The sequence below is a fragment of the Pleurodeles waltl genome, chromosome 6 (assembly GCF_031143425.1).
Source record: "Pleurodeles waltl isolate 20211129_DDA chromosome 6, aPleWal1.hap1.20221129, whole genome shotgun sequence".
In the NCBI taxonomy this organism is placed as follows: domain Eukaryota; kingdom Metazoa; phylum Chordata; class Amphibia; order Caudata; family Salamandridae; genus Pleurodeles; species Pleurodeles waltl.
In genome coordinates, this window is record NC_090445.1 from 674,344,725 (window position 1) to 674,360,484 (window position 15,760).

At 42.8% G+C, this 15,760-nt stretch overlaps 1 protein-coding gene across 2 annotated transcripts in view; it reads right to left on the reverse strand.

Annotated features, from left to right (window-relative positions):
- Positions 1–5,539: 5,539 nt before the first annotated feature.
- Positions 5,540–15,760, reverse strand: part of LOC138300146 (zinc finger protein 551-like) — a 194,964-nt gene continuing 184,743 nt past the window's right edge. For both annotated transcript variants that reach the window (XM_069239096.1, XM_069239097.1), the window contains exon 8: positions 5,540–7,988. In XM_069239096.1, the coding sequence (XP_069095197.1) occupies positions 7,348–7,988 (641 nt within the window). In that variant the 3' untranslated portion in view covers positions 5,540–7,347. The remainder of the gene's footprint in view (positions 7,989–15,760) is intronic.

The following is a 15,760-nucleotide window of genomic DNA, read 5'->3' on the forward strand; positions in this document are numbered from 1 at the left end:
CACATTTAGCATTGAAATGGGGCGATAGCATATAGTCTCCTGCTGATCCTTTCCTGGTTTTGGAATGAGGGATATCAATGCTTCATTCATGGAATCTGGGAGCTCCCCCCTACTGCATGCTTCCGTATAGACCTCTATAAGTCTATCCAGCAGTATTGTGGGGAACTTCTTATAGAATTCAGAGGGTAGTCTATCCCCCACAGGCACCTTAACCGTTTTTAGGGTCTCTGCCAGGTCTTGCTTGGTAATTGGAGCCCCTAGTATCTCCCGGTCCTCTCGGGCCAGGCTTGGAAAAGAGAGTTGATCTAGGTATACCACTAGGTCTTCGTCCCGACCCAGGAGCTGTGGTGGGGCGTACACTGCCTGTAAGTGAGCGGTAAAGACAGCATTAATTGAGAGTTGTGTGTAGTACATATTACAGGCAATATCTCGTATTGAAAGTATAGGTAAGGGAGACGTTTCCAATCTGATCACTTGAGTCAGTAAACTGCCTGCCTTATCCCCCTCTCAATACCAGTGGCGTTGCACTTTCTTTTTACTGCATTTATGTAGTTGATCTTATTATTCCACTAGCTTATGTTTTTGCCTATCCCAAGAGGGGGCTAGGGTGGCATCTGAGGTGAGCTGTTGCTCCAGTCGCTCCTTTTCGGTTTCCTGGTTAGATAGGTCACTTTCTGAAGTATATTGCACTCCCACTGTGGTGGCAACACATTGCCCTGTGATGACACACCTTCATGGTGTCCCATTCATTAGCCCTGGTCTTTGTCGTATTCCAGTTAGTCTAAAAAAAACTGGGTCAATGACTCCTCTATCGTTGTTCAGAACATGGAGTCCGTTAAGGATAAAGCACCATAGTGGAATTTTGGGTGGTTGCCTACAGAGGGAGTACGTTAATAGGAGGGGTGAGTGGTCAGCTATGTATCTCGCCATATATTGGACCATCGAGGGCCGGTGGGCAGTGGAGGCCTGCAGAAAAAAATAATCCAGGCGGCAATGGGTGTTAGCGGCCAGGGTATGGCACAAGTACGTGTGCAATATGGGGTGACGGATATGCCATATATCTATTAAGTTTAGACTCTGAAGAGCCTGTTGAAGTGCCGTTGTGGCGCAGGGTTTAGTCCCCTCCCGGGAGGGGAGGGATGCCTATCAAGGGTCTCATCTAGCGCACAATTAAATTCCCCTGCGAGGAGAATCTCTGATTTGGGGAAATCTGGGCTCTGCATATGACCAACCCCAGGAAATCCCCGTTGTCAGCATTGATGACACATAACAGATGTGCATTTAAGGTCCCTTTAATGACTGTGTAACAACCATTGCGATGTATAACTTGCCTGGTGGTTTTGAACAGTGCCCCTATTCCCCATGGACGTAACTGCATCTCCATGGGGCCGGTGAACCCTGTCCCAATTGAACCCTGCCCCAATTCCCCATCCCTACGGTTAACAAGTCACAGTAGAGATAATTGTTGCTCAGTTGATTACTTATCCAGTGCCTGCAGTCCCTGTTTGCTGCGTGCCCACTAACGGGCTCAGCAGGTCTCAGCGGCCGGGGCTCTTGGGTGCCCTTGCCCCAACTTTCTTTACCACCCATTAAAACAATGGGATGGATACATGCCACAATGATCTACAGCTTTAGTCCAAAGTACACACAAGTTTTTCTCCTTGTTTCCGATTACCTCTTTACTTCGGTCCCCTTTTTCTGTCTAAATTTCATACCATGCTTCTTTGCGGCTGTGACGTGCCTATGTCTCCCATGCTCCAGGACTGCCTCACAAAGTTGAAGGGGTTTCATCTCATTGATGCGTTCTCTTCCAAGGATTCTGGGAGGTGGCTCAATGGAGTATAAGGGTTCTGCATTCGAACTGGAGCCCCCTCACAATGCAATGTGCCATCTTCTACCACCACTATGTGGCCCGTTTGAGTGCACCTACGCTGGGAATCTCGCCACTCATGGAATTTCACCCCCCCCCCAATTGAGACCCGCTGAGTCGAGCCAGTCAGCCGCTGCCTGTGGGTCTCAAACAAGGGAAGATTAAACTGTATTTCAGATTCCTGTTTTGCATCCTCCATTTAGCCCCTCAGAAGCCCCGCCTGATCTCCTGGACTATTGTGATGTAATTTTGGATAGGAGTGCCTTCATATTCGGGGGGAGGGGTCCATGTGCTTGTGCATATTGCAAAATATGGTCTCAATCTCTGTGATTGAACAAACGTGCAACGTGGTTTCGGGTCTGGGCCTGGAGATCTGTGGGCCCGTTCCAGTGAAAATAATTTAGACTGTTGAATGGATGGCATTGCAGTTTGTATCCAGTCCTCCATAAACAGTTCTTCCGAGGGTCACTCTGCGTGCTCTGGAAAACCTAGGAAGCAGAGGTTATTCAGCCGGGAAAGTTCCTCCAATTCTTCCAGGCAAGACTTAAGCTGAGTCATAGTTTGATGGGGGGAATCCACTCTAGTTTGCAAGCCTGCTGTAGTTTTAAGCACTCCAAATTCTCCTAGCCACCACTTTCTGGAGGTCAGGATGCAGATGGTTAATGTCCATGGATACTGAGTCCGTTTTTGTTTCCAGCAACGTCCGGATACTATGGATGGCTACCAGGATTTTGAAGGTGGCCTTGGCACTGTGGGAAGGGAAGGAGAGGAAGGGGAGAGAGAGAGAAAGACGCAGGAGAGAGAGAGAGAGAGAGAGAGAGAGAGAGAGAGAGAGAGAGAGAAAGAGGAAGGAGAGAGAGAGAGAGGAAGGAGAGAGAGAGAGAGAGGGGAAGGAGAGAGAGGAAGGAGAGAGAGAGGAAGGAGAAAGAGAGAGAGAGGAAGGAGAGAGAGAGAGAGGAAGGAGAGAGAGAGGAAGGAGAGAGAGAGAGAGAGAGAGAGAGAGAGAGAGAGAGAGAGAGAGAGAGAGGAAGGAAGGAGAGAGTGTGTGTGTTTTTTTTTTTTTTGCTGTGCATCTCATCCTACCACTGTGCACTGCAGAATTATATCGGTTTGGGAACCCCTCATCGACTTATCTTCCACCATCTCTGTGCATGTGGCCATGCATTCCCAGCAGCTCTCAATTGTTTTGTCTTAAAGATAGCAACTACGTGTCTAGTACCACTAAGCCTCAAGCAGGCTACAACTGATAGAGCAAGTCACCCGGTGCGTCTCTCCGGGTCTCTATGGTGGCTATGTGCAGTCTCCACTCCTCGGGGCCCCGTGCACTGGCAAAGGATGGGGCCCCAGTGTTTTCTCCAACGGGCAGCCCCACCACGCCTCAAAAAGCCATACTCCCTCTCCCCCAGGGACACCTTCCCCATGTTGTCCGGCCGCTGTGTTGAAAATGAGGACGTGACTACGGTGGGCCGCCGGGGCAAGGCCACGTCCTCCCAGGCTGCCCCGATCCACTGGGCAGCAGCTGTGTGCATCCCTTCCCGACTAGATTGCTGAGCGGCCCTTCTTCCAGTCACAGGGCTCTCCACAGGAGCAAACTCTGTCTCCAAATGGGTCCCTCCATCGCGGCCTAATGGTCGATCGTGCCTCCGTCTTCCTGTCCATGAAAGCGCAGTGGTCCTGTCATGCCCTCCCCCCACCGCGACCTCAGGCCACGTCGCTGTCAGCCGAAGAGCCTCATCTAGAATTTAGGGGCACCCCTGACCTTGCTCTTCAGATTCCTGGTGACCTGAAAAGAAGAACTGAAGAGTTGCACCAGCAGGACCAGCCACTTCTATAAACCCCCAGAGGACGGACTGCCTGCCTACCCAAAGGCTAAGATCTCCTGAGGCCAGCGGCCCTGTCCACAAAGAAACCTCCAAGAAGGACTCAAGAACTGCCATGGGTCTGCAAGTCCTGCCCACTCTGCACCCTAAACCCACGGCCAGTGTCCAGATGGCCCATCAGTCCAGAGAAGGACCCCTGGTAATTCTGACCTCGAGTCCACCCTGGGTTGATACCTCCTGACCAACACGAAAACGCCTGCAGCCTAAATCCAAAGGACCCTCTCGACCAGATCTGGTGAAGATTTCCTGACAACTAAAGGTATCCCTGCACTTGCAGCCCCTTGGTCTTAGAGAACCCAACCGATGGTCAACAATGTCCAGTGGGCTCTCTACTTACCTGTCCAGCTGTTGCTTTTCTTCAGCCGATTCCTTGGACCAACCCTGCAGCATCTCTGTGACCCCCCGGGGTTCCCTCATTGAAAAGCATTGGGTGTCCGACACTGTGTTTGCACCATGCAACCATCTGCCTCTGTACCACTTAGGGTGTGTGTTTGGTGCTGACCTGTGCCCCGTGCTGATCTAAACCCCCCATGTCTGTGCCCTGAAGTAGGGGGTACTTACCTGCAAGTTGTTTCTTTTTAAGTGCCCCCAGTCTTCATAGAATTCTATTGGGTGCTAGACACCAACTTTGACCTCTGCACCTGCTGGCCCAGGGTAGATGGAGGTGCATTCTTGGTGTCTTTCTAAACTTTGCCCCACGGACACCTTAACCCCCAGAGACTGGGATCTTAATGCTGGGTACTTGCCTGCAAACTGTGTTGTTACTTTTCCTCCCCTAGGACTGCAATGCTTTCTATAAGAAATTGTGTAAACTGTTTTACCTGTGAATTCTAAACAAAGTGCATTTGATACTTGAAAGTAACACATACTTGAAACTATGCTTACCAGAAACAGATTATTTTGGTACTAGAAATAAAGTAATAGCGTATATTTTTTGATATATAAAACATTGGCCTGGAGTTAGTCATTGAGTGTGTGCCTCATTTCTTAATTGTGTGTGTACAACAAATGCTTAGCACTACACTCTGATTAGCCTAACTGCTCGACGACATTACCATAAAAAAAGAGCATTAGTAATATCTATTTTAGCCTCTGTAAAGCCTCTGGGGATCTACTAGACTCTGTGCACACTATACCTTACTTTGGTATATTATATATAGAGCCAAATTCCTACAGAGTAGAGTGCAGTGGTGCATAGTGGTGTAGAGTGGAATATGGTTGGTGTGGTAGTGAACTGCCATTACAGACAACACATTTTGGATTGAAATGACTATTACATTTGCACAGACATACATTTTTACTAATAAAACTATACAGCGCACAAATTATAATATGTGGCGCACAAATAATATGTGGAAATGGCATCACCTAGTGTATTGATTTGTTATGAACATAATAAAGTATTTGTTTCCAACACACTTCAGAATGAACAAAAAAGGTGCTTAATTTGTGCTTTGTTAATTATGATATATTCTGACATACTTGCACAGTTCATTTAAATGTTGTTGAGTGCTAGAAAAATCCCTTTCCTCTACCTCCAGTATCCAGCAAGATTGTCATACAAGTCCTTTCATTTGAAGTCAGAGAAAGAAAAGTAAACATAAAACTCCCTCAGAAGACAGAGTCTGACATTTGACCTCTGTCTCTGAATGCACAACAAATGTGACACGATAAGAACAAGATTTACAGGTCTGTTTACAGAAAGAAAAACTTGGAGAGGCATAAATATGTTGTTCAAGGTATAAGGAGACAAATTATGACAAATAAAACAATAGCTGTGTATATAGTGTTTGGAATTAAGCTTTTTACTTTCAAGCTCACAGTCACAAAATGCAAGGTAGTTAGGTTCACGGAGTCGAAAATATAAACACATTGGAGCCTATTCACAAACTGCATTTTGAAGTATGTTTGTAGTACTGCAATAGTCTTAAACACAAACTACAAAATGATATTCACAAACCTACGTGCAGAGTTTAAGTGCTGCTCTTCCTAACGTTTTCTGTGCAGGGACAACACCACATCTGCAGAGTCTCTGCACACTTAAGTGCACATTTTAGTAGTAAATGTGGGAGTGGCTGCAGGAAAATGGGAACAACTTACTACTAAAGGGGGGTATATAGGAGGAAAGAATAAGGAGGGGTTAAGATAGGATCAGGGGGGTGTTTAAGGAGAGACTGTACCCACCCAAGAAAGAGTAAGCCCATTGCTATACAAACTGCACTTCTAAAGTTACTGACTGGAGCCAAAACAGTAGTAAATTACTCTAGTTCAGAGCTGAAGTAAGTCCAGCACCACATGTGGCCAATCACCTTTACTGAAACACCCCCCATAGAAAATAATGGAGGTAGGGACTTCAATTGAAACCAGAAATAAATCCCCTCTGCCAACGGCAGAGTCTCATTATGCTAAAATATAGGGAAAAGTAAAAACGTTTACTAAACTTGGAAAAAGTTTGTAAAAATATTTTATATTAAATATTGATGAAAATTATTTTATATACTGTACACGTGGAACTAAAGAAAAAACAATCTGAATAAAAATGTGATTATTTACACTATATTAAAGTATATTAAATGAAATTATAATTATTTCTCTCAAATTTAAATTAAAACAAATTCCCACCTGAAATTAAAAAAAAATCTGCATTAATAATTATTAAAAATGATGTACACAATTATCTAAAGGTAATTTAACTCTTTTAATAACATGTACTGTTAAATTACTTTTCAAATGTAGAATGCTATTAACATATTGCACAATTAAATTTATATATGTACAACTGATATATTTTTCACATTAAATTAACTTTATTGATATTTTTAACTATGTTAAATAATTTAACTTAACATTATTACCAACGGGGCTAACACTTAAGTCTTTAACTCCTTTATTTTCTGAGGGAGGGGATGGTGCAGTACCAGTGGTTGCACATGCGTGGTGCTGGACCTACTTTTTTGGAAGTAACTTACACTCAAATTTGTCTCTAACCCCTTTTTCAGGCACATAAGTAAGTCTACGCGTTTGAGTAGCTTTACACTAGGATCCTGTGACTAGCCAAAAGTAGTAAAGTTTCTCCAAAGTGTAGGAGTAAAGTTACACAGCAGTGCCACTTACTTTTGAATTGTCCCAATACATTAAAAAACAATATCAAATATGATGCGAATTAGTAAATGTAACAGAACAGTTCACAAGACTGAATCAATGTGTTCCTAGTGCTAATATTATTATACATAAGAAAGAATGCTGCGCTTACTTATTCAAACACATCCCATGTTGTTATTTGTATGCAACTATTTTATAACGGTTCCAAACATCAGGACCGAGTCTCAGAGTACAAAGATATAAGTGCATCCCTGTTCTCTGTTTTTAACTGAAAGTTCCTTTTAGTGGTGATATCCCCCTTAGGATTGCTATGACTACAGAACTATTTGTGTAAGCTTAGTGTTTTCAATCGAGGTTTTTTATATTTTTTGCATACATGCAATAACAATAATGAAATTCACTGGGGATGTTCCTCAAAGTGAAATAAGTAATTTCTTGTGAACACAGATATTACATATTAAGACCATATAGATGATTGGTTTGTAGGTTAATTCGTCACGTTGGATTCCTTGCAGTGATAATGTCCTTTAGCGGAGTCGTTTTAAATGTTACCAGATGCGCTCTCTGGTGCCTATTGAGGTTTTGTTTAAAACTGAACCGTTTCTTGCACTCCATACATTGAAAAGGTCTCTCCCCAGTGTGAGTTCTTTGGTGTCGAATAAGATGGTGCCTCAGACTGAAATTATGTCCACACACCATGCAATGATAAGGCCTCTCACCAGAATGGGTTCTATGGTGTCTCGTAAGCTCAGTCCTTGTTTTGAAAAATTTCCCACACTGAAGACATGCATAAGGCCTGAAATTGACCTGAGCATTTGGTTCATGGGCGAGAAGATTTTCATGCCACAAATTTCTCTCAAAAGTGTTGCATTCGTCCGAAACCCGAATGCTGGAGGTGTTTCGTTGGAATATGGAATGTTTTGGACGCATGGAAACATTCTGACAATGAGATGTTTTCCCACTTGCATGGTCATGATTACTTCTCATCCACAAGTGACTTCTAGAACGTGTTCTTTCCACGATGCTTCTGTGAAAGTTCACTTGAGTGGTCCCGTGCAAAACACTATCTTCTCTTATTATTTCAGTGTCTGCTACAGAGGAACTAGGTTTTCTTATCCTGTTCCTTCTTTCTTCGCCTGGTGGATTAAAAGAAAAACCATTACATTTTGAGATATAAAAGAGAACTCAAGAGCATGTTTTATATCATTCAGGTCTCCTGGTCTAGAAAGACCAACCTGGTGGAACACAATAACATCCTGACGTATTACACAACCTGATCACTCTACAAGGCGGATTTTGTCAATTTTAGACTAATGCAGGGCAGTTTTTATACCCATTACAAAATGCAGAAAATAAGCAGCCACATAATTAGTGCTTGGCAGTAACACCTCATACTAAAGCCGTTCATCAAATTCAGTACTGTATAAGAAGACCAAAACGTGGAGAAAATAACTGTGGCTACTCCAAAGCAGGTGGTAAACACGTAGCATAACAGCTATGCAAAGGGTAAAATCCAATACATACTGATTCGGTTCCGACAGTAGGTGCTACCATTAAATGCTCAGGTAATCATAGCACACTTGGATGCGGTGTATTGTTCAAAGAACTAGAAGCAGACTAAGGTTGTCCGGGGGTAATGACTAACAAGCTTCTTTTGCAGAACGCAACCTTAAAAGTAGTAGTACAAGTAAGTAAGAGATTCTCAAAGAGAGACAAATCATTCAAACCATGCACCACTATGGCCATCACACATTAACTTGATTTCGTTACATTTTATCATTGTTTTTTTATTTATTTTAAGTGAAAATGCATGTGCTTTGATAAATCATTTCACTCATAAGAAAGCTCTGGTTGTGAACATTCTGCCATGACACACCTACACGTTTGCCAATTTGTTTCCTATTGCTTTCATACGAGTCTTTAAGGCGACTCTTTATGCATTATGTTACATATTACTACAGACAGTGGCGTGACAAAAAAACATGGCCCCCTGCAGAATTACAAATACATTTGACCCTTTACCTCTTTTTATTAAAAGCATGGATCAGTACTCAATACATCAACAATGATGTATGTATTTTATTGACAATGAGGAAAGAACAATATCACCATATGACGTCCTCCCGCTACTTATTCGGACATCTAGTTTAGTACTTCTGTTTCACCTACAAAGGATGGAGGGGGAAATGTGGCCTAATGGTCAGATCTGTTGAATTTGGTATTGAGGAACCAGACTTGAGTCCCGGCATTGGCTTAGCATCCTGTTATTTGGGACAAATAACAATCTTGCTGCACGTAAAAGAGGCAAACAAAGCACTGAATACGACCTTGTGTAATCTAATCTGGTGCTCATGTAAAACTCTCTAATGGTCTTGGGCCAAGTTCATGCTATTAAAAAAAAAAGGTTGCCCCAGCAAGGGTTAAACGTATTCCTAGATGATCTTACTGATCCACCACAACCCTTCATGTACCCAATGCCCGCAGGCTTCTCATTGGTAATGGAAACGAAGGAGAATTGTCACTGTACAGACACTACACATGATTTTCCAATTATCAAGGCTGCGGTCTAGCTGCTGCCCCCCCCCCCCCCACTCCTAATGTGAGTTTAAACACTGAATATCAGCTCATCAGGAATTTATAATGTGATATTTAAATTCAGTGAAATATGAGTGTCTGAGTTCAACCTTACAGAACTTAACACAATAAAGTGCCAGAACATAAATTAAGTCCTTGTCAAGGTGAATAGGGGTTTCAGTTTACACATACTGTGTAAATCGTTATTGCATTTTAAGTAAATAATTGTAAGCTTACTAGGTCTGAATCTAGGAAATAATATGTGTAAAACAAAATGAAAACTTCATTAGCAGAAGAAACAAAACAGTTACCTATAGGAGTAGTTTTGCAGCTTGAAGACTTTTTGGATTCATATGCTATGCATTATTTTCCCATCTAGTGGTCGGGTCCAAAATAAACTCTTTTCTGCCCTTCTCTTTTTTTTGGTTTGGGTGTCGCTGTCAAACATTTGGTACAATGTACTTCCATGCTTGATGTCAGCTGTATGCTGCAAAGTTCACTGTGTGCTCACCATCTTCAAACGTTTTTCCTTTTGGGAAACCCTCTGTTATGGCTTCTTCTTTTGATCTAACTTCTTCTCCTTTCATCTGTTGCAAATATCTATCATCGTTTTGGGGATAATGAGAATGCATATGATTCCAGGAAACCCTTCCAGCTGCAAAACTATTCCTATAGGTAAGTAACCACTTCGTTTTGCAGCATGAATAATTTCTAGATTCCCTTCCTGCGCATGGGCTATGTGGCAGTTCGTACCATCATAGGGGGCTGGGTTACAATGAATTTGGATTTGCAAACAGATCTTTTGAGTACTTTCTGTCCCATTCATGCTTCCTTGTTTGCATGGATATCTACACAGTAGTGTTTGGCAAAGGTGTGTGTGGAAGACAATGTGGGCTCCCTGCATATATCCATATTGGAAACATTAGTCATGAAGGCAAGTGTTGCTCCCTTGTGGAGTGTGCATATCATGTCCCTTCCAATATGACCACTGTTATGATAAGGCATATTTAGATTGTGTGGACTACCTAGCTTGCTATAGTCCACTTGCTTCCTTGTGGCCCTTTTATGACCGCTGCAAAAGAAAACATTTGGTTTCCTTTCCTGACAGTTTTTATTTTCGAATGTAACACATGACTGCTCTTCTGACGTGATGAGAACTTGTGCTGCTCACGATTCTGTTTGAGGGAAATAGGTGGTATCTTGATGTTGATGAAATGGAAGGATGAGACAACCTTAAAGTGTGAGTTTCTTTGCATTACCAAATTATCTTTGTGGATTTGTAGGTAAGGCTTTTGCACTTTGAGTGCTTGAAATTCACTCACTGCATAATGGCATGAAGGCAACCAAGAGAGCGGTCTTTAATGTCAAATATTGCATAAGTTGGGTAGGCACAAGATTAAGATTCAACACTAGTGTGGGTACCTACTTCATTGGTGCCAATATAATTACACCATCTAGAAATCTGTTAAGTACTGGTGCTTGGATGAACTCTGCCTATTACTCCTTTTGAGTAAGCTAATATATCGGCTAAATGTATCGTAGGTGAAGCGTAAGAGAACCTCCTCTGTTAAGTACATAAGTAGAGAATTTGAGTATAGTAGCATCTTGTGCCAAGCTGATTTTGGGCACTCCCCTGCTGCATCTCTCTCTGAATGTGATCCATTTAGCAGTGCAGCATCACCTTGTACACTGAATTATAGCTTCCCTTAACATCTCTGTGGTTCTATTAGATACAAACAAGTAGATGTCCAAACTCAATGTTGCCAGGAGCCATGCTGATACGGTGAGTATATATGGTTCCAGATGGAAAATGTGTCCACCTTGCATTGTTAATAGGCTCTGATGCACTGGAAGTGGTAGTACCTTGCCCTGCGCAATCTCCACTAGGTAAGAGAATCAAGCCTGTCTTGGCCTATAATAGCAAATTGAAATCAGTATCATTATTTTTTGTTTGCACCGCTTTATCCCTAACAATACCAACAGTATAGGAGAAAAACATATTCAAAGTTCCCTAACCACTCTGTTGACAGGGTATTCCCCAGCAACTGGTGGTTAGAAAATCTGTCTTCAAACGTTTGGCATTTTGTGTTCTCCGGAGTCGCAAAGAGGCCTTTTAGTGTTATCCCCCACCTTACCATATCCACCATTTGTTTGAGCTCTTAATAGTGTGAGGTGGTTGCATGCCTGCATAAACTATCTGCCTCTGTGTTCTGTCCTCCTGGTAGATGTGCGGTCACCAGTGTGATGTGTCCCTAGACGGCTAACGTGCAAATCTCTTGCTCTATTATGGACAGTTCATGTGACCCTGTCCCCTGTTACGGTGAAACGTTGTTGTGTTCTACATTTGGACTTGTACTGTTCTTCCCTTTATCTGTGTTTGGATCACTTTCAAAGCTAGAAATACTGTCTTGAGTTCAAACACATTTATGTGCTTTACTGCTTCTTGCAGGCACCAAAGGCCTTTAGTTTGCTATATGGGCCCCCGTCCCATATGTGAGGTGTCCGTTGTGATGGTTACAATGGGAGCTGGGTGTTTCAACAGTCTGCCAGTCATAAGATTTGTTTTGTTCCCATATTGCAATTTTCTGTGGACTCTGTCCTCTACAACAACTACATTCCCCAAATCCCTGCTACCTGTGACTACTGGCTCTGTAGTCACTCCTGTAGTGGTCTTATTTGCAGTCTTGAGTTGGGAGTTAGGGGTATTCAGGAGGCCATCTGCCCATAATCTTCGCCACTGCCCTCAATGTCAGAGCTTGCCCCTTTTGATAAAATCAAACTTGTTATTAAGGCCTGCATTATCTTTTGAACTGGTAAGGGTTTTGCCACTCTCGAGTTTAACCTTACCCCCAAGAACAATTATTTTTACTTCTGTTGGGTGGGTTAAAAAACTGTCGTTTATGGAGAAAAGTAGATGGTATAAAGTTTGTATGGCGATGTTTATAGGGTCCTGACTTTTTTTTAAACAACTTTGCCTTTACCAACTAGTCAGCTAAATATGGGTATATATGAATCTCTTTTTCTTTTTAAGCGAGCCACCACTGCAGCCAAACGTTTTGTAAAAACCCTGAGCAGATTTTATTTCAAACTGTGAAACTCGGAAATCAAAATGTACCTTGTCGACGATGAACCTCAGAAATCTATTGTGTTCGCTGGTCATCGGCACATGTAAGTATGCATCCATGAAGTCTATATTTGGCCCCCTCTTGAAGTTGATTCTCTACCCTGTGCATCGCCACGAAAGGGCATCCTTGGTGGTTGGTGTTATGCCTCTGCATTGGGAGTAGTGTGAGAGAAGATTTGCGAATTAAGGACAACTGCACTCCCCTGAAACTGAAGGGCTTCCGTGGATTTTGCAGCATCATTTTCTTTCTTCACGTTTTAAAAAACCTTATCCACTACACTTATAAACCGAATATCTCCATTGAATGGCACAGTGATAACTAATTGCTCAATGTAAAGTCCTACAATGCATTCCATGTGTAAGCCAAATTAGGTAGCATTAACCGTTGAATTGATGAGAAACAGTGGAAAGTGCTCTATCAATGAACACTGTATAAAACTCAAAACATAGCTGCTTCCTGAAATTTGAAGAAATCCCTCGGTGAAAAATAATGTAGCTTCTCTGAGCCTTAACTTGAATTAAAAGATTTTTGACAAATCAGTAATTTTGTAAATTCTTATTATTTTATTATTTCCTTTTTGCTTTTTTGCTCTTTTCAATCCATTTGATAAAAATAGTCACTTGTGGTCACTGATGCAGCTGCAATTCACCATCCACAAGGACAACTAATTTCGCAACAGTCCACAATTAAATCTTACAATTCGATAAGTCCCCAATACATTTTGGGCTGTACTAGCTATTCATCAGCAGGACTGACTGCAAACAAAACAAAAATGACTGTTAACCACACAATCAGGCGAACCACATAAGACAACACATTGTTAATGTGCTTACTATGATAAAGTGCCAGGTCCCTCTCTGCAGATCTCATCACCAAATGACGGCCTTTAACATGCTTCACGAAACCCTGCCAGCAGTACGCCACACTGACTAGGTCTTTAAATGAATTACGTTGTGAGACCCCAATACAATGTTGAGGTTGTCAACTTTACTGAGCATGAAGACACCAAGAGTGTCTATGTGCAATCCAATTCTAGCAATGTATGCCTTGTACACATGTATTACCATGCTCCACCAATTTTAAAGATGTCATGCATCCTATCATTTGTTGCACTCACTCAAATCCACGATTAAACCACTTATCCCAACAGTTAAACTGGTGTGCTCAGTGCACCCACCTAGTACCAACCATCAAACCAGATGTTGAACACCACAAAAAAATCCATTCTCCTGAACCTACTTTACCTCAGAGTACGAGTGTGACCCTTTTGAAATCACATGACACAGACTGCTCACGTACCAACATGGCCGCTATAATAGAATTGTGAACTACAGTGCTTTCATAGGCCAGTCCCTTACACCCAGTGCAGATTTGCAAATCTATGGTGAGTTGATCAATGCTGAATCAAAAAACCCAATAAAAGGTCCAGAAGTCAAATCATGTAACGTCAAAATGAATAATTCAAAACCTTATCCGATTGAGAAAAGAGCACTTGAACTAAAATATCATCGACAATCCACATCAAACTGTAATCAACATGTAAGTATAACATTGCATATCATTGTGACACTCACAATTTACAAAAAACAGGCACCTGAAACGGAGGTTGTGAAATGTTATGTTGTAATTCAAGCCAATGTGATGCCATAATGGAGCTCGTTTTTGTTATGAATGTTATTGGTATTTTTATGCTCTGTGTTAGACCTGACAGCCTTAGGGTGGTCACCCTCAACTTTTTGCCTGCCTCCCTCCACTTTTTGACACTGTTTTTGCTGGTTTTAGGACTCTGCGCACTTTACCTCTGCTAACCAGTGCTAAAGTGCACATGCTTCCTCCCTTAAAAGATGGTGACATTGGCTCATACCCAATTGGCTATTTAATTTACTTATAAGTCCCTAGTAAAGTGCACTACATGTACCCACGGCCTGTAGATTAAATGCTACTAGTGGGCCTGCAGCACTGATGGTGCCACCCACATACGTAGCCTCTTAACCATGTCTCAGGCCTGCCATTGCAAGGCCTGTGTGTGCAGTTTCACTGCCAATTCGACTTGGCATTTAAAAGTACTTGCCAAGCCTTAAACTCCCCTTTTTCTACATATAAGTCACTCCTAAGGGAGGCCCTAGGTAACCCATAGAGCAGGGTGCTATGTAGGGAAAAGGCAGGACATGTACCTGTGTAGTTTGTATGTCCTAGTAGTGTGAAACTCCTAAATTCGTTTTACACTGCTGTGAGGCCTGCTCCTTTCCTAGGCTAACATTAGCGCTACCCTCACATACTGTTTGGTTGGTATATTCTGACTTGAAAGGAGTAAGAAGGTCATATTTAGTATGGCCAGAACGGTAATACAAAAGCCCGCTGACTGGTGAAGTAAGACTTAATATTACTATTTTAGAAATGCCACTTTTAGAAAGTGAGCATTCCTCTGCACTTAAATCTTTCTGTGCCTTACAATCCATGTCTAGCTGGGTTAGTTGACAGCCCCCTTGTGCATTTCACTCAGACAAACCCAAACACAGAATGCTCAGTCACACCTGCACACATCTGTATACTGAATGGTTCTTCTTAGGCTGGGAGGGTGGAGGACCTGGCACTTTCATGTCAAAGTACAGAGGACTGCTCTCACACAATTGAATGCCAAACCCCCTACTGGAATCCTAGCAGACAGGATGGAACTGAAAGGGGACCTTGTGCACTTCTAAGCTGAGAAGTGCTCTCCAAGGGCTTGGATTGAGCTTGCCTCCTGTTTTATGAAGTCTCAGGGGCAAAAAGACTTCATCTCTGCAAAGAACTCCTTCTGCGGTGACATTTTGATGCACAGCCTGCCAAAAACGATGCACAGCCTGCTTCGCAGTGAGAAAAGCACTGCACGCCGAACCAGAACAACGCAGCCCGGCTCCCCGAGTGGAGATCGACACAGCATCAGCATTGTGACTGGAACTTCGACACACGGCCCACTGGATTGACACATAGCCGAGCCGGAACACCATAGCCAGACTTCCTGTAAGAAAAATCGACGCAGCCCCTGCTGTGCGACAGAAACTTCCCCGCACCGCCCACCGGATCGACGCAGCTCCTGTGACTTTGTCCTGCACGCCCAGGATTTCTCAGCATTGTCCTCGGGGCGTCCAAATACACAGCAATTGGAGGAGGACTCAAGGTTGTGTGCCGCAAATTCACGCCAAGCCCTTCTTTGTGGAAAAACATTG